Below are 23,267 nucleotides of genomic sequence, written 5' to 3'. Positions count from 1 at the left end.
AGGAGGTAGGAGTCAGGAGCAAAGATGAGACTGGAAGGAAGGCAGGGTGGGGGGGAAGTATTTTTAGATGTTCGTTTCTCACCATCCTACTCTTTTTAATTGACAATAAATGAATCTTCCTCAAGTCAAGTCTGTTTTGACCATGAAGATAATTAGTAAGTGATCTTCCCACCTTTGTCTCAACCCACAAGCTTTTTATCCTATTTTCTGCCTCATCCTGCTGAGGAGGGTGAATGAAAGAGCAGCTGGGTGACCAGCTGGCAGCCAGCCAAGGTTAACTCACTTCAACAAGTCAGCTTGAAAATAAGTAAAGTTTACTTTTGCAGTACCTACCTATGTGGAGACGAGCAAGTTCATTTAAGCATCTGCTCTGGGCAGATTCACTTACTCCACTTTTAGCATAAGCACTTTGGATAAGTATTCAATATGAATGCATACTTTCTTATGAAAATGCATTACATATGCTGTCAGAAAACAGCAACTTGTAAAAAAAAAAGATCAGAAAACCTGCATTTACCTTTGTTACGGTTTTCAACAGCTCCATCTTGCTTTTTACCTGTCAGAGAGGGGAAAGTTGTGTTTTACATTGGCTATGTAGAGTTAATTTTGGTGTTTATGGTTATATGTAATGCAACATCACTATATGGTGAAACAAGCAACTGCATTTATAAAACACATCCCAACAAACTGGAGATAGAGGGCTGACATAACTGTGGCATTAAAAGTACATCAACACACAGAAATAGCTCATATCAGTTTTTTTAACTTTTCCCATAAAAGACTGCTGCAGAGTTACGCTACAGGAGTTAAGTTTGCACAAAGTACCAATTCAGCTGTTTATTACTTGTGAAGAAAGCTTTTAAAAGGCTTGCCTAAACATTTTTCCAAGAAAAAAACAACTGTGACATAAAAGTGATTCTGGTGCCCTCTCTGTTCTTCTAGCACTTAGCAACTGTATCTGACTACTACTGTAAATGAACTGTAGGATCTCACTTCCAGAATCAGTGCTTTAGTACAACATTGCAGAAGCTACTGTAGTATAAAATATTTATAAATCCACACAAAAGCTTAATGGAGGTACAGTGCTGGATTACTGGATCTATGCTAACCCTGTTTACGCAAGCATGAACATAATCTCTTGGCAACACACCAATACTGCACCACTAAGAGAACAGTTCAAGTTAATAATAAAATATCATTCCTGCTTCCGCTCAGAAATGGAGTTCAACAAGAGATCATAAAGAAAGCGAAATAAGGATGGAAATTAATGCGTGAAACATTAAAGGGAACTAGAAAATCGACATATCACGTGTGGCTTACTGGGGCAGGGGTAGGGGCACTACTGATTTTGTTTGTGTTTTCAGGTAAAAAGGTTTAGATACTACCTTGATAAGTGATAAACTTTTCTCCTAAGAAGAAAGCAAGGGTTATAGCTACTATTTCAAATAACCTGAAAGCACAAAATTTATGAATTTAGAACAAAAACACAGAACTTCTCAGAATCAACAGTAATTCATAAAGTTTTTAGCCTTAGGTTATGTAGACTAAAATGTATAAGAAAAAGAAGAAAATCAAATTATCACGCAGCCTGTCTATCATGACATTTAATATCACAACAACATTATTACTGTAGATAATAGTCTGATTTTCACACCTAAGATTTCCCCCTTGAGCATCCTCAGAATAGCTGAGAAGGCAAAACAAACAACAACAAAAAAAACCCCTAAAAGAAAAAAAAAACTACTTAAAGCATTTTTTCACCTTCTCCAGAAGGTACCACTTCAGACTTCTTAATAACTCATCATTGTCTCCTAATTTAATATCTGTTCTTTACTAACTCCCCTTCTCCTCTTACAAGAGCAAAATTCTATGCTTCAGTTACTTCTAACTCCTGATATACACATTTGGCTTCCTTTAGAGTGAAAGCATACACAGACAACTAAAAATAGCCACTTTAATCTCCTTAACATTCATAAAGAAGCTAATTTAGTTTAACCTGATTTTTACCAAGGAGAATCTTATAAGGCACCTAACATAGGGGAAAGAGGAAGCTTGTCTTGAGAGACAAAAACAACCCCATTAAGTGTTCAAGTCCTAGGATACAGCAAGAGCTGAATCAAAAAGAATTCTGCTTATAGAATAATTAAACACTGGCAGAATATTAAATAAAAGCTATAATCTTGTCCATATCTCCTGTACCAGTTGGTACTGTTTCTTGCTTCCTCCTCCTTCCTCTGAATCAGAAAGAGTAAATGATTGAAACTGTTCCACACTAATCCCTGGAAGTGTTGCAGGTCAACTTTTACCCTCTCTACCAGGCCTGAGCTTGAAACTGATTTGGAACTTTCAATTCTTCTTGTGATAATTCTTGTAACTTCCTTCTGAAGAAATCTTCTACTTCCATTTCCAAGAAGAGTCACAATTGCAAAGTATTTGTGGATTAGGACAGGACAAAAAAGCACAGTTCAATCCTAATTCCTGTACAGAGCATACATTTCAACAAATGCCTCTAGTTTGAAAGCCACTGAGATTCCTAAGTACGTTTCTGTACGGCTTCCCATTCATTTAATATGTCTCTGCTGAAAAAGTATATTTTTCTGCCAAAAATCTCCTGACTCAGTCCCATACAGCAGATATTGCAATAGTTTCTATAAAAAGTTTTGCTGTGGTGAAGCTCAGTCCTGAGCATACCTCAGGAGACCTACCTAATATCAAAACATTACTGGTTAAAATCTCTAAGCTTAGATTCTCAGGATTAAGGATATGACTTAGCTAAGTGAGTCTTTAGTTTCAGTTACTGAGAAAGTCTTTCAGAATCATATCTTTCATACTTCATAGAAGGGCTCCAAAATGCTCTAGGTTACAAGTCTCTCATCTTCATAAAAATAAAGTTTAAAGAGAAGTACTGCTAGGGATTTGCCTTGTGTATACCTCTGAGCATTCAAAGTTTCAGCTCTGGAAAAGAAAACAAGTGGCAAAAGCAGCTGTGAACTTTTTATCAAAATCAGCTTAAGATACCCACTAACTCAGCAGGGTCAATGACACATGCTTCTCCTCTTCAAGTGTCATAAAAGAACTCCCTATGCAGGATATTTTCTATCTGTCAAAAGCAGAAGTGGATACTTACTAGGTTAAGTTATTGATAATAACTTGTCGACCACAATCAGATGTTGCTATAGGACACTTTAAATTTACACGAGATGGAAATTTGACAATTTATACATGGTATTGCTGGTTAGGAGTTGTAAGCTTTCCCATCTTTAATTGTTCTGACATTTAATTAAAAATCCACATGACAGTTATCAGTAGTGGTGTACTCTCAGGTCACTGGACCTGAAAGGTTTTTTTGTGAAACTTAACGAAAAATATGAGGTTTAAAAACATGTTTCAGGTGACCAGAACATGTTTTTATCTAGTAATGCTCAGGAGTTCACCTCTCCCTCCCAAAGGGTTTAAGGTTATTATGCTTACTTTTCTTGTCCTTCTTCTCTTTTTCCTTCTCCTTCTCCTCTTCATCCCCTCCAGCTCCAAGTAAGGTAAAGATGATTCCAGTCTGAGAGTTCACACCTACAGCAGTAACTACCATTCTTCCAGAGCCTTCCATCACATGTGTACCTGAAAGATTGAATCAGGTTTTTCACTGAGGCTTGAGCACAAAGGAAATGAATCCTCAAACTTCATGTTGACAAAATCATAAGATGTCTACAGATATACCACTGTGTTCCCCCACAATTTTTAATTGCCAAAACTATCTGGAAAATAAAATCATAAGCAACTACACAGTGTCTATCAGTTTTAAAAATCTGCTCACTTTGACAAAGTTTTGTACCAGTTGCACCAGTTTTGGATACTTTTAGGAGTCAGACTAGATAAAAGTCCTGTTTGTCAAATATAACCTCAAAATTTTGAATAGCCAGTTTACCCTCGGAAATAAACCACTTTCTCCAAGAACTGTGAAATATCACACACCTGACAGCAGCATAGGATCTCTGTCCAGAGACTTCTTAACATGATCAGATTCTCCAGTCAGTGAGCTTTCATCAATTTTGAGGTCATTTCCTTGAATGAGTACACCATCAGCCGGTAAAAGATCACCTACAAGAGATCACTGGGTATGTAGACTGCAGTTCCTTTTTTAAAAATAAAGGAAAATTCAACTTTAAAAATATGTTTACCGTATTTCACTTGAGCAATATCTCCAACAATTATGTCAGCTACTGGTATTTGGATGACTTGGCCACCTCTGATGACTGTGAATTTCTGTTCCTGTTCAATACGGCTCTGCAATCCCCGAAACTGTTTCTCTTTACTCCAGTCATTGAAAGCTGTTACTAATACCACACAAACTACAGACAGGAGGATTGCTGCTCCTTCAATCCAACCTGCTTCAGATTCCTCCTCTTCTTCACCAATATTTACTGATCCACATACTGTAGAAAATAGGTTTTAGATTTAAGAAAATTCTCACAGATAGTCATTTCAACAACAAGAATGTTTGGCAAGACAGAAGAAACTACTCATAGCTGCTAAAAATTTTCTGTGATAGCCCTTTTGCAATTCTATATTTATTTTCAAAAAAGGTAAAAAAGAAGCCAAAGAACCTGAAATCTAGAGCAGCACAAGGAAGTGAAACCATACAGAATTTACATCCCTGCTTATCTGAACATAAGAGTTGATACAGAAAGTTACCTGCCCTAATTATCTTGTTAAATGATGGCATAAGAATGTCAGATCAGACAATTAGTTAACCATCATTTGCTTTCTCAACATTTTTCACTTTGCTTTTATCTTAACAAGTCAGATATCACTGCAAAAATTCAGTTCAATGAAGGCCAGATCCACTCATCTTCCGTTTAGAAGTATAAATATAACTTCATTTCTTAAATTAGAAAGTTACCAGTGTTGTATTGCAAATCAAGGAAAATTCAAGACTTGCTGACTCCCCAAAGAAAGCACATGACTGCAGACTACAAATTGCTTTAATATTTGAGGCAAAGCTAAAAAAAAAAAAAAACACAAAAAAAAAAACACCAAAAAAATCCCCAAAAAACCAAACCAACAACAAAAAAAAATATTGCACAGAAACATAACCAGAACTAAAGACAAGTTCTTGTTCCTGCTGCTTGCACTTCATCTTTGGCATTATTTCGGTCAGAGTGATACCAGATTGTAATGAGGGAATTGTCATGCTGCCCTTTCAAGGCAAGGTAAGAGTTTTAGCAGTGTTTTCTCAACAAGGAACAATAACCTGCTTTTCCACTGGCTTACTATCTTGCATCAGATTTACAGTATAGGCATGCTGGACCAGGAAAGCAGTAGTATAAAATACAGGTAGATACCTACTTTTTAAAAAGTTTACTTACATGATTCATTTCCTCCCGGAGGCTGGTAAAAAGAAAGGCCCAAGGATACTACGGCTGCAATTTCTAATATAATTAGTGTAACATCCTGTAGTGCTTCCCATACTAACTGAAGAAATGTTTTTGGCTTTTTAGGAGGTATAAAGTTCTTCCCAAAAACTGCTTCTCTCCTTTCTATATCTGCTGGATTTCCACTTAAACCTATTTAACAATAAGACAAAGTTAGTGACGCTTATTCACATTTTACCCTTCCTCACATTAGAAATTATCGAGGTTTCCCATCCAGAAATCATAGAATCACAAAGTCAAGTCCTACTCCATATTTCAGTAAGAATACTGAAAAGACATCTCAAATATAACCATATAATTATCCTAAATCAGAGTCACTATAAAAAGCCATCTATACTTTATAATTCATACTTTGTCAATATAAAGTAAGCTGATGGTCTGTCACTTGCACTTAATACAACAGAGTAACAGAGTAATAGTAACAGACAGGCCTTCATACAAAGTAATCAAGTTTGCAAGACAATATCATTAGCATAGTTACCAGTACTGAGACTGAACAGCACATCATGCAGCTTTGGTAAGATCACACACTGAGTGATTCTACATTCAGAGACAATATGCAAGGATCCTATGATTAACGTAGGATTTACAAGGAAATGTTTAATATCATGAGTAATATAAAATGCTGGAATTATATTTGTGTGTTGTTTGTGATATATGACAAAAAGCTGGTGAAGCTGTCTAGGCATCATGTGGAGAGAGGCAGACACTTAATGATGCTGCTTCCACCTGGACAGCAGTTGTTTGCTCTTTTGAGGTTTCACTTTTTATCTCCTTCACATAAAGAGTGCTCATATCTAGCACTGTGCAGGGTCTGTCATCTCAATTTTGTGCTTATCTTCTTTCTTGTATGGGATATTTCTTTCAGTCCTCTTGTTTCCCTTAAGTCTTGCACCATTCTTAACAGACACTAGCAGGCATGAGGGGCCTTCACCAAAAAGCAATGAATGCTTCTAGAGTTAGCCAAGTGAAAGGATATCAAGTATATTCAGCACAAGGTTGTGCACTCAAGGTCTTCTGTAAGCGCATCTCCTTTAACAGTTTCCAGCTGCTTTAGGTTCTGAGGGGTAGGTTAGGCCACTAGTTCATTTTTCAAAGCAAAATGGCCAAATGCTCAGCCATGTTCAGAGTAAAGGTCTGGATAATTCATCCGTATTACCCACAAGGTTTGTGATTGACATCTGCTCAGACACAACAACTTTCCTAGTAGTAGTTTTTTTTAGTAGTTGACCCAACTGCCTAGCAACAAAGGCATTGGAAACACACTTAGGTAATCAATAAGAACACTGAGCACTGCAACTGGCTTTCATAATAAGTGGGGTATTTAACACCTGTAACAGACATTTCCTAGAACCTAGTCACATGATATTTCAAGACACTTTGCAAAGACCAGTGAATTTCAAAGCTATGTAATCATTCAACTAAAAAGCAAAATATTACATGCAGATCTGTTCAAAAGTGTAATTAATTAAACACTTTTAGTGTATACAATAGATAGATTTATTCTAACATTCTTAGATTAACCTTGAATTTACAGCTTGGAGGTTAAATACAAAGGACTAATTTTACTGATTGAATCATGACACCAGGCTTCTTGAAGGTCAAGCTTTGAGGTGCTTATTATCATTCAACTCAAAGACCACTGCTTTGGAAAAATCAGGATACACAAGAGGATCTAGAGAAATTCAGAGCAGCTTAGCCATTCTAAAAGACTGGATCATATTTCTATTTTGCAAGAGATATCATTTTCTCGCTTCCTTTTAGCAAGGTGGAGTTTGGGAAGTTATTCACATAATGTCAGTGGCACCCCTTTACTAGGTTCTGGAATAGAGTACCAGACAGCAACAGTCTTTGAAGACACAAAACCCTTTTCCAACAAGACTATATAAAGCCAAGCTACCATGAGAACCACTTAATGAAGATTAGTAAATAAGCCTAGCAAAGTATTTTTAGTATTCACCATAATACACTAAGGATCATTACTGAACTTGCTACATTTGTCACAGAAATTCCAAGTTCATAGTTCTCAATTTGTTGTCCCAAGATTGAAACTATGGCTCTCATACTGTTAATTATGTACCTTAAGTAGGACAATTTATGTAATTTAGAGTTAAATTTGAAAAATATTAATCAAGGGACAAGTTAAAGCTTCATATGCAAATGTTATTAGAAATCTAGGAGTAGAAGTTACTAGATAATCAAAATTATGGATACTCGTGGAAATACTGACAGGTGATCCACTTCTCCAGAATATATGAAGGATATTTGCCACTACAGATATGTCAAACATATACATATGTACACACATAAAGGATGTAATAAACATTAGCTACTAAGCAGTAAATTCTGCTCCGTGTCTTTTCTTAGTAGTGCTGGTAAAGGCTAGTTCCCACTCCTCATTTCAAATCAGGTAGGTCTGATTCACATTTCACCTAAAAACAGACATTGCCTTACATTGTCAACAACTTCAAAGTACAAAATTATATAAGCTGAACTCATCTACTGTGTAGCATTTTGGAACTAGCTGTGCTTTTGCTGTCAAGCTACTGGTAACTATGAAAGCCAGCATTCCATATCATAATGAAGGCTTCTGAATAAGAAGTGTCACAGGAACTTGAAAGTGTACACATGAGAGTTAGAGGTATAACTAGTGTAACGCATCAGTTTTCTGCATAGATCCCATCTAGATTTTCTCCATTTTCATCCATGTCTTGATTCCTATACTTACAACTTGAATTTGACAAAAGAAGAGATCCAGTTCTACTTTTACAAGAGCACTATGACACTACCTTCAGGAAATTTATAGCAGCTTACTTGACAGAGAGACTGATTCTCAATTATGTAGTGATTTAGAGCCCAAATGACACCTTTGTAGAGGACATGGCTCTAACTCATCTTACTTAACCTTTTCAGAGCTAATTATCACATGTGACTGTCAAGATCTTGCTGTGTTTATGAGCTGCTCTCACACACATCCAAAAACGGTACCTTTTTTATCAAGTTAGTGATAGTATTTAACTGATTGCAGGACCATACCTCAAAATACCAAATCCTCTATATAAACGAAAGGGCCATGATCACACAACCCTTCAGTACAGTAGAATTAACCTGCAGGAAAGGGCATTTAACTGTTTCTAGTTTAAGTATGCTGACACTTATTCCCACATGTTAACCTGCTTGTTACACTATGGAACACAAAGTGAATCCTGCAGTACAGCAGGTGTTCAGTGCTCAGTGCATCATGGTCATCTACACTTGTACACTCACTTAGCTTGCAGTGACAATGGGCCTTCAACCTTGAAGATTACCGTAAAACAAGATTCAACTTTCAGTTCAGTTCCTGATTAGTAGTAATTTACAGCCCTTCTCACTAAGAAGGGAAGCTGCCTTTCAATACTCTACAAGTTAACAAGAGACTGGTACTCCTAAGAGGTGCCTCACTACTTATACCAAGTAGTACATTTACATGTACGCACTAAACTTTGCAATTCTGTTGATGCCAAAGAACAGAAGTTTGCATTCCTCATGTTTTACAAGTTTCTGGTCTACAGGTACTGCAATTAGACCAACCGAAAAAACTCTCGCTTGCTTATTGCCATTGAATATCTCTGTCTTAGAGAACTAAAAAGCAATATTTTATTATAGTAACTGAAATACTTTTATAAACCTTGTTATATTAAAAAAGTGGTTTGCTTGACTAAAGTTTTTCATGAATGGAGTTTCCTCAATAATGGTGTTAAAATGGACTTACCTTCATTTGGTGAAGTTTTCAATTTTGTACAGATGCCATGTACATCTCCATAGCATTCCTGTATTTTATGCAGTGCATCTGTAGCTCTAAGTTCCATAAGAGCGCGGAGCTCTGCAAGAGTAACTCCAAAATCTCCATGATTAGCTTCTTTTACAGCATTTTTTACACCACTATATGCAACCGAGTTGTTTGCCATATCACCCATGATGTGTGCAGTCTTTCGTGTAGACAGTTTCCAGTAAGGAACAAGATTTCAACTTAAAATATTTCCAAAAGGAAAATAAATCCTTTGGGTACAAAGACAGTCACGAGAGCAGACACGTCACTCAAGTAAGAGACCCCGTCTGGAGAGATATCTTTGAGGTTGTCCCATGGCGCGTTCTGTTCCCCAAGCCAAATTGCATGTACAGTCTAGGGAAAGAATAAAATATACACTGAGTTACATAACAGTTACATTGAAATACATTGTGAGACAACCCCACTCTTTGTATTGAGATTACAGAACAAATTTCTGCTTGAGGACAATTCCTTCACATTTTCTACAATGATTTTAGTTAGCATTGGTCTGGCACGAGTGACAAGGCATAAAATGCATGTTTCCCCATCTCAAAATAGCTTTTCATTATTACACTTTCTTAAATCATTAACTTCTTGGAACTGCTGTTGTCTCTAAGTCTTGCATTTTACTTGAAATATCCATATGGTTCACGATCAAGAGGAAACTTTTAAAAACACCTGGAAGTAACTCTGTTTCAGGGAAATGGAGTTTGGAGTATCTATCACCGACATCACATGGGGTTAGAAGCTCACGTTAAAAATCCTGACTTTTCATTGAAGCTTTCATCTCAGAGTTTGAGCTGAGCAAGTTTTGGTATATTCCCATGATGTCCCTCAAGGAAAACAGTTTCAACACTAAGTCAGCCCACACATGATGTACTTTTACAGTGTAAGTAGGAGTATGTCTTCAGACAGAACTAAGTCAAAAAGCATTTTCATGTCCAAATAGCTTTAGCCTCCCTCCAGCCAATTTCATCACAATTTAAGCCTCCTACAGTATCTGCATTTAATTATTTGAACAGAGGGGAAAAAAAAAAATCACACAATATCACCTTCCAGCAGAGGGAATCAGGAGACTAAGAGCAGCTCGCTCTCGCTCTGGTTATCAGAGCACTGTAGTTGAGAAATTAACATTTACCCACAGGATTCTCAACCCGGAGAGGCATTCTATATTTAATTTCTGCTCAGCTGACATGTCTTGCATGTACACACATATCTACATAATAGTATAGTGGATGCATGAACACTTCATGCCTATATAAAGATCTGCTGTGTACAGAAGAGAGAGGTCTGATCAGGTAAGTCAGCTTTATTAACATAATAGGGCCCAGTGAGCACAATTAACAATATATTTACTCATAAAACGCTATGACTGCCAGGCTCAGATGAACAACAACTTGTACACTTCTGGATCAACAAAACCCTCAGTTGTCATATGCCTAGTAAGGGCAAGCAGTCACTCACTACTGACTGCATTGCTTTACAAAGGCAGAGTCAAACAGCAAAGAAAAAATTTCTGGCTATTGGCCTGTGAGGTTAGAGGACTGTTTGGCTGAACCATTGTGTCTATGTCGACCTCCAGGTATAAGCACCTAGTTAGCAGAAATCTATGGTCTTGGTTCCACGAAAATCTCACTTCTCTGCTCTGGAAACAATCAGCTTCAGCTACTCCATCCACCATTTTAAGTATCGTGCCACAGTACTGCACCTGCACTGAAGGCAAACACTGACCACCCTGAAATGATGACACCCGAACACAAGCAACAGTCTTATCCTCTAGCAGAACTATAACTGCTCTTCTCAACCTATCACTAGCAGAGGCAGTTCTGAGAAAAGCACTGTCTATGGTTGTTTTCTAGAGGGTGATAAAAAGCAAAAAGCAATCAATATTAATGTGCATAAAACTTCAATATTCTAGAACATCAAGACGTTACCTAATTTAAAATTAATTTTAAATCTATGTTCTGTTATTTGCAAGAATATAGTACAACAGTTGAAGAGTCTGTGACAATGATGTTGACTTGCACACTAGGATGCAGTTTTGATTAACACACATTCTTCAGCTGACTATAAAATGTTTTGCCACAATACCCTGTAAATGAGCAAATTAGTGCAAATCATGTACGAAAGAGTGCTTTTTAAAGCCACATCATACCTTTATCTAATATCCAAAAGCTGGATGCTGTTGGCCAACCCCTATCCTACAATGATTTATCAATTAGCATCTGATCATAAAGTTATGACAGTATAAAAAGAAATAGATCAGCTAAATGACTTTGTATAATTATGGACAAGATCCTGCAGCTGCTAATGAAGCACAAACTGAACAAGTACAGTGCCCCACAACCAGTTGCATCAAACTTGATTCAATATTAGAAAGCTCCGTTCAGTCTTCTAGCCCGGCACTAGATGCTTGAATACACCCAAATCCCAAGTAGAAACATGAGATTAAAAAAAGGTACAGCTCTGGTCAGTACTCACTCAGCATTGAGCTTTTGAGACTGAATACTGGGCCAGTGCAAGACTTGCTTTCATGTGCAAGTAATCTTAAGAGCAGTAACACTGCTTAATCATAGCTCATGCTGTGCATTGCACTCTCCAACATTTCTATGCACCTAGATCCATGTTTATTAAGACATAATAGTCCAGACATTACTAGCTTTTTTATTACTAACAGTTTATACTGAAAGCGGTTCTCAGATGTTTTGAAGGACCTCTACAGTGTCCTAACCTACCAACAGACCTTTGGGACTCATGGACAAGTTCAATAAGTTTATATTAAAGACTAGAAAAGCAGTGTAGTTCTGCAGATCAGCCCTCATAGTGTTACAGGCTATTTGGCACATCCATGTTAGGAAAAAGTTGTGTAAAACTGAGAGGAACAACACAAAGACTCTTCAAATTTTGAATACTGAGCAAGAGTAGTTTTGCATCAAATCATTAAAATTTAGTTAAACATTACAAATAGTTATACCAAATTAGAACAGAAAAAAATCTCCTCCAGAAGCCCATTTTTACCAGGCATTTGAATGGACAGTACAAAAACCTCTCCACACACTAGGAAATTAGATAAATTTACTAGTGTTAGAAGTTCAATGATCTTATAAGCCTCTGTAGTTGGACTGGAAAAAGGACAAGCTCTAAACAGAAGTCCACATGTAGAGATGTACAGGTATAGAATGGACTTAGCAGTTTCTTTGCCAATTCCTACTGAAAAATCTTGCTACAAATTTCTTAAAGAAGTATCCTTAATGCAGTTTTGATGTCAAACCTTCCAAACTGTTTCCTGTTACAGTAAGTTCCATCAGTCTACTTTTGTAACAAAGTAGCAACGTATCATGCAACTATAAACAGTGAAATTCAAGTATCATAAAAAGAAATGCTTCAGTTACATACATCATCTAATAATATATTTTCAATTAGTGGAATATTGTGTTTGTTTTGATGAGCGTTTTAGTTCTCAATTTGATTCTTGCAGCAACCATTTGAGATGTTAAATATTTGAGTAGCATGAGTTCTCAAGCACTATAGTTAAAATCAATTCATCTCAAACTTCCAGTTTGCTAATATCTCAAGTTTTAAATTCAAGAAAGTTAAACTAGAAGTCACTGATACGCTATTGCTAAAGTTCTATCTTATTTAATGCTTAATTTAGTTAAGTTATGTTAGTGTCCAGCTTAAGCTGCACACAAAATGATTAAGAGAAGTCTGTCTTTCATTAGGCACACCAACTTTTAGACAATCCTTTGTTTACATATCACTGAGACTAACTAGGAACAACTCTAAAGCTATTGTATGTCGCATTCTGACTACAAATCCTGTACTGCAGAGGCACCTTACACTAGCAACAGGTGCTTTCATTGGCAGGATTCAGACATTTGGGAAAATCTCTCTGATAAGACCCTGCTGTTCCACAACTAACAGCTTCACTGACACATCCAGTCATCACAGATGCCTATAAGGACTAATGAATCTTAAAATTCTTTACTTAAACTAATATTTGTCACTAAGTGAGTCTGCTTTGTTACTAAAGACAATAACTCAAAACCATAACCCATGAAACAAAGGTTAGATAAATTTACTAGTGTTAGAAGTTTGATGACCTCACAAGCCTATGTAGTTAGACAGTGAAAAGGACAAGCTCTAAACAGAAGTCTACCTGTAGAGATGTTTACCAAAGCATAAAGAAACTATAGACTATAACTCTGTTTAGTGCTACTGTGTTGACCAAGCTAGAAGCTGTAAGGTGTATCTTGAAGAGTTTTTGTAACAACACTTCAAACATAAACACATGTTAATCTCCCAGCAGTAACTGGAGGCAGCCCTGAACATTAAGCAGCCTTCAAAAAGGACTCAAGAAATAGTCCTTCATAGGTAAAACTATTTAGTAATTAGTAAATTAGTATTTAGTAATTGCCTCTATTTGGAAGAAAGCTGTAATCCATGTTTTACATTCACTAAAGTTAAGACTACCTTGAAGGAATAGTTTGCAGCAGCCATGAACTGACAGTCAAATGTGAACAGCAGAATTTAAGAGTGGTATAACTACCATTACCCAGATGCACAGGACCTAGCATACCTTATACTTCTATTGAAACCTTTCCTATTATTGAATTTGATTAAATAATTGTTTCACCATCCTACAGCAAATATATTTTAATAGGGATTAAGGAAATTAAAGCTTGAAACACTTAAGCAAACTCATACCTCAAGGGTCAAAGCTCTGGGAATTAAAAATCCTTTGTCATTCAACCTAATTTAAACATATACTTGAAGACTGCATTCAGATATTAAGCATTAGCTGGTACTAGCATTTGACCTTCAACAACACTCTAAAGCTGGTTGCTGCAACATAGAAAAAGGCTTGCAAAGTGCTTATCCCAGGAAAGCCTTTGTTTAATCTAATTAGCTCAATGAAGACTGGACAGATCTACATACCAAGAGTTTGCAGTGATAAAAACTGTACCCATGTGTTTCAGTTGTCAGGCCATTTTAATACATTCTAAAAACTAGCTTTTAAGATACTGAAAAATATAAAATGCCTTTGCATACTTTAGTTTGAAACCTACAGTACTGCACATACTTCAGTGCCTCAAGCCATGACATGACATTTTTCTTTAGGGGGAAAAATAATTATCTGTAATATTACTATGGAAAGTAATTGTAAAAAGTAATTGTAACTGAGAAAGTGACCTGTAACTGAAAATGAGGTTTTCTGTTCTGAAAGGTTAGTTTTCTTATTTTAAGAGATAGACACTCATACCTACTTGACAGGCTACAGAAACTCATCAGCTGTTTCATAAGAAATACTAATGAACGATAATAAAACAAATGTTGATACAGAACAGTATGCACTTAGAGGTCACTCTTCTGTATGTTAAAATGTGCCTAAGAGAACAGCTAGGAGTTAAATGATTTCAGCGGCATGCTGGTTTATTGCAAGTACATAAGTCAGCCTGACTTATGAAGAGACAATTACAAGTAGACTGAACAGCTAAGAGGGAAGGGACACAATGATGGAAAACACTGCACCAGAAAGTTTTTAATACATCACCTTCAGTCTTAAATCTGTCAGTGTTGTCATGACAAGTTTCTCCTATTAAAACTCCTGTATTATAAACAGTAAATTCAAAGATCATGAGAGTTTCACTGAGTTTTCAAAAAGAAACCTGACTGCATTCTGAAGCTTAAACTCTTAGGAGGCAGATGTACTTGCCTAACCGAAATTAAAATTGGGTTCCATTCCTAGACATTCCAGTGGATGTAAACACTGGTATTTATAGTACTTAATCTAAAGGATTGCTTCTCCCTGCTGTGATTGACACTTCTGTAGTAGCAGTCTCATCCAATGTCAGTCTTTTAGCTCAAGATCTCCAATTATTTCTTATTGAAATGATGGCTAACACTTTAGGACTTCAGTAGTCTGAAGTCAATTGGGTAGTACAAATTAGCAACGGTCACAGCAAGGATTCCTGCATAATTTTCCTCCTATTTCAAGAGCAGAGAGTGCAAATTGCAAGAATCTTGAAGTCAAGTTATTATGGCATGAAGAACATGACCTTCTTTTATAAGCAGCTTGCTCCACAGCTTCTGCAGCAAGCAAGTAGACATTTTCTTATGCCATCAACCAACCATGCAGGCCTATACTGCCCTGTATTTTCCCAGCTATGGCCTTTCCACATCAAGTCAAATCCAATGGAAGTGACACCTGGATTAAGAAATAAGAACAGAAAGTGCTGCATAAAATAGCCAGAGTAGAAAAACTATTTATCAAAAATATAATAATATAATATATATATAATTATATCTAGTATAATCAAAAGTTAAACTTAATCATTAGCTTTCAGAATTTAATTTATTTTAACTTGAATATGAGAGAATTAAATAGATAAAGAGACTGATCCAACAAGTAGGGCTTCAGAAAAATCTACACTTTCAAGGAACATCAGACTTTGAAACATACTAGAAAATCCTAGAGAATAAAACCAATGCACATCATCGTTACAGATTGAATCAAGGGTCCCACATATTTCAAATACTAGGCTTTCATATGCTCCTCTTTCATATTACAATGCTGAGTTGTCCGCAAGAAGTCAAACACATCGAGACACAAAATCATGCAGAAGAGTTGAGTTATTAACTACCTAAAACACTTTTCTGGAAGGAGGAGTTACTCACTCCAGATATCCATTAATGAAGCAATGTCTTGAAGGATTTCCTAGAGTCCACGGCTCTGACCAACACTTAGATAGCTTCTCCAATTTCTACCCACAGGCCCCAAAGCTTCCTTCTCAGCACTTCCTTCTACTAGGCACATGTACTTTTTGCTCTGCAATGACATTTTAAACTAAAACCAAAATGCCAAATTTGCCAAGACTGCTTATAATACCAGGTAATTCCAAGATAAGACTATAATCCCAGAGGAAAAAAAAAAATAATCTCTAGACACAACTGTTTCTAGTCTGTTCAAGTACCTAAAATGCATTTACTGTCTACATCAGCTTCCTCAGTTAACTTGAAATGAATGGAGCTGCCAAAATTTGGACTAAAGAAGCTGATGGTTGAAGGCAAACCTGGAATATTGTGAAATTCCACAACTTACTGTTGTTTAAAATGAAAAAAAAAAAAAAAAAATTGCCCAATACCCATTAATATTTCCCCCTACTTCAGATTCATCAAGTCCTAAATAAGACAATTGAGTATTTAAGGCTCTTAATTTTGCACAGTTCAGGCTAAAAACGTTTACTTAGGATAATTATGTTGTAAAGTAAGTTCTATTAACAAGTTATAAATAAATCTTAGGAGTAGATTCTCTCTCTTTTTTGGTGCAGATTATGCATCCATTGACAAATATTCACAGTAATAAGTTCAGTACCAACTTAACCACACTTTTCCCATCAATATTTATCAAAACCAGATCAGCAACAATTAAAATACAAAAACATTAATTTTTTTCAAAAACAATATAGTAACATGGAATTTTACTTACTAAAATTATGCATAAGACTACAACAGTTTACTTGCATTTCCATATTACAAAATGCATTCCAGTCACATTCCAGTCACAAAGCCTGACAGGCATATGTTAAAGGAGGCAGATGACATCCTTATACGCAGCTAAGGTTCAAGTAAAGGTAAAGTGGGGTGGTACAAAAAAATTTCATCCAATACAGTTGAAATTGGATTCCTGGATTTCAGTCAGTTGTGCCATTTAAAGATCAGTGCATGCCTGTAAGCAATGCATCCAGCTGGTCAGTTCTGACAATAATTATGACTTACAGCAATACAGCAGCAGACTTCCTTGTAACAGTTTATTACTTGTCTTGAGAACTTTTGTTTTTTTCCTTTGCCACAAAATCTTTAATTTTTGCTACCTCTCCTTAACCTGTCTTCCAATACCTTTTGGGCTAAACACACATTTCAGATGTTACATCTATTTTTAACTCTATCTTTCAGTTCCCACAACAGCAATCATGCATACCACTGAAATTGCTTTAGTCAGTTTGAGCAATGATTTTCTTCCCTTTCTATGACATTAAATAGTAAGTAACATTAGCAGAGTTGTTTTTATTCGGGAGCTCCAAGTCAACTTCAGGAGTTCCTAATACGAGAATCCTCATATCAGAACATATTGCACCCATTTATATTAAAACATGTTGAAGTTAAATTGTATATAACACTAAGCCAAAAACAGACATTTACTATGTCATCCAGATTTTAATACACCACTCCCCCTTTTCTTCTTCTAGAAAGTATTCTTTCATATTAATATCCATTCAAGTAGAGTGGTATGCTTTTGACTGTAACCATGCCTCCTGATATCAGAGGTGTCAAAAGCTCTTTAGAGCTACAAGCCTTCAGGCAAAAGGAAAAAGCCCATCCCTACCCTACTCTTTTTGTATTCAGGAAACTTCAAGATAATTTTTAAATCTGACTTTAAACTACTAGGAAATATTTATGTCTAATTAGATTAAGCCTAATTACTTTCATGAAGTCACTCTGCATATGACTGACTCCTCTCTATTAGAGCAGTAAAATTGACTCAGAAGTGTAAGTTTTACAGAGTTTTACTCTACTTTTCACTACTTTACTGCTATATAGAAACAGTACTGCAAAATGTTCTATATGGTCACTAAACTGTAAACATGATATAAAAATAGTAATATTTATGTTGTAAACCATCCATTTATGATCCTCAAAATTATCATCCCCACTAAGCAATGCCTTGAAAAGTAGAAAAATTTTAATTTGAAAGCTATGCGAACTTCTCCTGCATTTCACACCAATGCCTGCCTGCTAGAAACAGATCAAGGCTAAAGACTCATTCTGAGAAAATCCCTTCCAAAAACTGTAGTTTCATTTGCCATCTTATGTTTCTGAGGAGCCAGAGGTTTTTTATTTTGGTTGTTTTTTTTTAAATTCAATGCCATAACTAGTCTACACATAAGTAGCTCCTTCAGAACTATTGCACAAGTTTGCTGCTCCTGCTGGTGATGGCAAGAGGAAGTTCAGGTTTTAGTTGTTGTTGCTTTTGTATGTTTGTTTAACCTCTCTATATTTGAATTTGAGAATCCACTGCATGGCTTTGCAGGAACAGGTGTGTAATCTCTTGTAAACTTCTTCATTATTTTTATACTGTTTATTATTTTAGATTTTTTTTGTTGTTGTTGTATTTCTTTTCTGGGCTCCTCAGCTCAAGAGGGACAGGGAATTTCTGGAGAAAGTCCAGCACAGGGCCACCAAGATGATCAGGGGAATGGAACATCTTTTATATGAGGAAAGGCTGTGGGAACTGGGGCTGTTTAGTCTGGAGGAGATTGAGGGGAGATCTTATTAACATTTATAAATATCTAAAGGGTGAGTGTCAGGAGGTTGAGACATCCCTTTTTTCTATAGCAGCTAGCAACAGGACGAGGAGTAATGGGATGAAGCTGGAACACAAAAAGTTCCACTTATATTTAAGAAAAAACTATTTCACTTTGAGGGTGACGGAGCCCTGGCACAGGCTGCCCAGAGGGGTTGTGGAGTCTCCTTCCTTGGAGATCTTCAAGACCCGCCTGGACATGTTCCTATGCAACCTGATTTAGGTGAACCTGCTTCTGCAGGTGGGTTTGACTAGATGATCTCTAAAGGTTCCTTCCAACCCCTACCATTCTATGATTCTATATATGAGACATTTTGAGAGTTTAGCTCATTAATCCATTCTACAGGATCTCCTTTCTCTGATACAGTAAAAGATGTACCTTCAGTGAGTTGAAGCTCATGGTATTCTCTGATATGTTTTACCATTTACTGAGACTACATTCTGCTTTATCTTTCAGTCATATCTCCAGTTTCAAAACTGACCCTTCTTCATTATTACACTTTTTGATCTTTCTGAAGTGTGATGCTCACTTAAAGGCTAAGTTCTCATACTGCTTGCATTGTCCTGCTCTTTTAGCTACTCATTTTACAGAACTTTCTCATTTATGCAGGGTTGGTTGCAGGGTGGAGGCAGGGAGGGGGCATATATTCAAGCATTATTGCAATACAGCTATTGGTTCCTGTCCACAGAATAACATTTAATTAAATGTTGTGTAATCAGTATGAGTTATATGACAATCCCTGTCTGCAATTCAATGTAAGGTAATAGATCCTCTTGGCAGTTTGTTTCTTTAACATAGGGAATATGTAAGCACTGCTAGCACACAGGGTGCACTAAGACGAATTCCTATTGCAGCATTTTTTATGTCTAACATGCAAGCATGTCTAACAATGCAAGTAGCAAGTCTGTCACATACCCAGGTGACCAAAAAGTATTGCTGTGCCACAGCATCAAAGGCATTAAGACTTCCACTCACAGAGGTGCTGAAGCATTTCATTATTTGAAGCTAACAACACTGCAAATCCCACTAGCCACCCCCATCCTTTTGCAACAGGCTACATGAAAGCCTGCTGTAGCAACAGTCACACAAGAAACCCTGGGCTCAGAGTAGTAACTTCTTGTGTGTCTTTTTTTACTCCTCTTTCACAGTACTTCAGTCACCGAGAGAGCACACGTCATTTTGGGTCCTGCTCTAAATCCATCTCTCATAGGACACGTGGCACTCCAATCAATTTTAGCACTCCTTCCTTTACTAATCTTTTTTTTTTTTTCCCCACTGCTCTTGCTTTCTCCTTGCATTTCCATGATCTTTAAGAACAAACAGTCTTTTCTGGCAGATTCCTTTGGATCCAAAGAGCTAAAAAGCACGATGCATTTTCCCAGGCTTCCACCCTCCCACTAGCTGTGATCATAGCCATGCATTTTACTTCTCTACAGTCGAAGAGCGAGCTTGGTGCAGAAAGTAGTCATTCAAAAAGCATCCTCCCCCAGGTGCAAGATAAAGTCAAAAGATTTAAATATCATGGTTTCTACTGTCTGAGTAAATATTACCACAACAGATTCCCCAGATTTTTTTTCCACAGGATGCAAGAATAGATGATTTATTTATAGAAGTCATAAAGGCAATGTGGATATGTCAACTTGAGACACATATTCAGCTAATGCTAGGAGCATCATCATGGTACCATGTAACCGCCACCTTTAAGACAACATTAATCTCCATTCAAGGAAAGGTTCATTTTCTCTGTTATTTCAGGTAAAGGGACACATCACCAAGCAAATCGCATGATACATAACTTTACTGTCAAGGCCAGACACTATTTGAACTGAATAGCAAACTCACCAGACCATGAAACAGCAGTTCAAGCAGATTTAGCAAACTTAATTTCTCAATTTTTTGATAGGCTATTTAATAATTACTGTGCAAACTGGCTATGTGCAATTATCACTTGCAGTTTCATTTCAAAAATCTTCAGGTGTGAAGATCTGTAGTGTGCATAACTCTGTAGGTTTCTCAAAGACATCAGTTGTGTGATTAATTCATTAGAAAAAAGTGGCTAGGAAAAAGAATGCAATTATCATGGAGTCATATACCCTGATAATATTTAAAAGTCCTATTCCATCCAATAAAAGAAATCTTTTCCCCAGTTTCTCGTAAACCAAAGGTCTTAACACCTCACTAGCATCAGTGGATCCTAAAGCAATTTATAGATGGTTATATTTCCAATCTAAACAAGAAGCATTCAAATTAGCAAGTGAACTAGGTGTATATTTAGCTCTGTCACAATGCTTATTCCTCCAAGCAGAGAAAGTCCATGCTTTTTTTAAAGTGCATAGCAAACAGCTGGACCTATTCAGCATTGAGCATCAGATATTTGTTTCCCTCATTCCTGCCCAATCAAAGAAAAAGGCTATCAGAAATAACGTGGTAAGACAGCAGGCACTCAGGTGTCAGTTTCCTGCTAAGGCAGCTCTGAATTCTCAGCAGTAATTCCTAGTGGCTAGTTCAATTAGGACAATACTCCTCCTTCCAAAAGATAGCATCTGAATTGGGAGCCTACTGCCATTGGTTCATCTGCAGCTGACCCTCAGAGACAAGACCCTACACATCCATGAAGAGTACAGATTATCATTCTGACTCAGCTATGTCATCCCGATTCAGCTACATTAGACCTATTTTGTGCCTTCTACATATACAAACACCTGTGCTAAGTGGCTTTATTTTAAAGTGGCACATAATAATGTTCTGCAGCTTCTGCAATCAAGTTGTTTTTTGCAATAGCATATAGTATCTCTGAAAAAGGGGAATTGGGAAGGGCAGTATCAGCTCCTCCACTCAAGTTACAACCTTCAAGCAATCTGCTAAACCGTTGAATTTGTGCTTGGACTAATTTCAACTAGCCACTGCTGAAGGCACAAACTCTTAAGAACAAAGATTTGTATGTCCAGCTCATAAATTCCAATGAACTTCCTCAAAGGGCCACGGCAATTACACATCTGACTGCAGCACACCTCACTTCAATGTAAGTTTGTTTTCCCATACAGCCAAGTAGGGGCTCAACAACCAGCCTCTATGAGTCAGAGGCTGATTACATTTCTAACCTTAACCCCTAGAGCTCACAAGTTTCCCTTACTACAGCTAACAGGTAAAGCAGAGAAGAGAAGACAAGAGACTATTCTAGCCTGAGGTTAGCAAGACTCAAAGAAATGACTGTTTCCCCATAGGAGACAAGTGATTGTGAAAAGCATCAGAAGATCATGAAAAAAACGTGACACAGTACCATCAACCAAGTGAATATGAATTACCCAGACTCTCACAGTTAAGAGGTAAACCTGCAACAGTTAGAGGTAATTTTGTAAGATGCATAGAAGTCTTCTGCTCTATGCTCTAGTGCTCCAGTTTCCTAAGTATCTTTGTGTATCTCTGTCTTCCTCCCAGGATACTATCACCTGGTTTCTCAGCACCTTGGATATATGCTTTAGCTTGAAGCTCACCTGGCAATTTGTCTCTTTTCCTAACAGAAAAGAGAAAGTAGACTGCTAGGAAGCAGCTATGCTAAAACTCTTCTCCAAAACCTGCTTCGGATTTCAGTCCCACTAACCATGGCTTTTTTCAATTAGTTTGTCAAGGGAAGAGCGGGGAAAAAAATCATCTGAAAACCTTTATAATTAAGGATGACTTTAGTAGTGCTTCCAAGAAAAACCCCACCTGAGGTAGGCAAGACTTAGAAAACACTGGTGCAAGTATGAAGTCTGCTAGTAACAAGTAGCAAGCTTTTTTTTTTCTTCACACTTTCAGACTTCATAAGCTCTCCCTAGGCAGGCTACCAAACACTGGTTAGGAAAAACTGAAACTTCTTACTGAGGAGTCCAACACATTGAAAAACAAACATACACTTCATTTCAAAATTGTGTTATGAATTTGGCTCATTTAAGTTATATGCATATTCATGTTTGTACATCATGTCAAGCAGGTTGACAGCCAAGTTTTACCATAGTCTGTAATGCATGCTTAGTTAAATTTTTAGTTTGATCCTACTTCCAATATTTTACAACAATGTTTTCCATTTCCTCCTTTGCTGGACAAAAGAGAAGCTTTAAAACAGACACTAACTTATACCAACAGAAGCCTGAATATCCTTCTTACATTTAACATTCTCATAGATATAGCAGCACAGCTTCTAAACAGTACTTCCAGTTCACCTTCAGAACAAACATCAAAAATTTGTGTAGTTTTGTATTTTGCACCCAGACTCTATTCCAGAATTTCGTATCTTTCTCTAGGCTATTAATTACAAGCTGATTCCTGGGTGTTATACTCCTGCTCCAAGAGAGACTTCTGCACATGTATCTCTTTCTATTGAAATCTTTACCTCTAACTGAAATAGTATGAAACTGAGGTGGCAGTTACTTTGTGGTTTGGGGCTTTTTTGGGAGGTGGAATATTTTATTTTACTTGTATTTAAACACAGTTTAGAGCAGTTATTCAATTGTGATCAAACAGTATATGGTTGGAATCCAGAATCAAACTAAGTGTGAAGGAACAAACAATTCTAGCCAGTTACACAGCTACCTGTCAAAATGACAATCTAGTCTGAGGCCTTTATGCCTTGTGCATGTAGTTAGGACTAAAAAGCTTTTGAGACAGCTTTAAAATTCAAAAAGT

At 36.8% G+C, this 23,267-nt stretch overlaps 1 protein-coding gene across 6 annotated transcripts in view; it reads right to left on the bottom strand.

Moving 5' to 3' along the window:
• ATP2B1 (ATPase plasma membrane Ca2+ transporting 1) overlaps positions 1-23,267 on the bottom strand; it is a 60,617-nt gene that overhangs the window by 23,352 nt on the left and 13,998 nt on the right. For 5 of the 6 annotated variants that reach the window (XM_062015857.1, XM_062015863.1, XM_062015879.1 and 2 more), the window contains exons 2-7: positions 9,181-9,591; positions 5,364-5,561; positions 4,176-4,430; positions 3,970-4,095; positions 3,472-3,615; positions 518-556 (exon numbers count right to left, since the gene is read on the bottom strand). In XM_062015857.1, the coding sequence (XP_061871841.1) occupies positions 518-556; positions 3,472-3,615; positions 3,970-4,095; positions 4,176-4,430; positions 5,364-5,561; positions 9,181-9,385 (967 nt within the window). In that variant the 5' untranslated portion in view covers positions 9,386-9,591. The remainder of the gene's footprint in view (positions 1-517; positions 557-3,471; positions 3,616-3,969; positions 4,096-4,175; positions 4,431-5,363; positions 5,562-9,180; positions 9,592-23,267) is intronic. The other variant, XM_062015870.1, reaches the window with a different exon arrangement.

Source organism: Colius striatus, chromosome 1, assembly GCF_028858725.1.
Source record: "Colius striatus isolate bColStr4 chromosome 1, bColStr4.1.hap1, whole genome shotgun sequence".
In the NCBI taxonomy this organism is placed as follows: Eukaryota; Metazoa; Chordata; class Aves; order Coliiformes; family Coliidae; genus Colius; species Colius striatus.
Note: the sequence above shows the minus strand (reverse complement) of the source record. Positions and strands in the feature narration are given on the sequence as shown.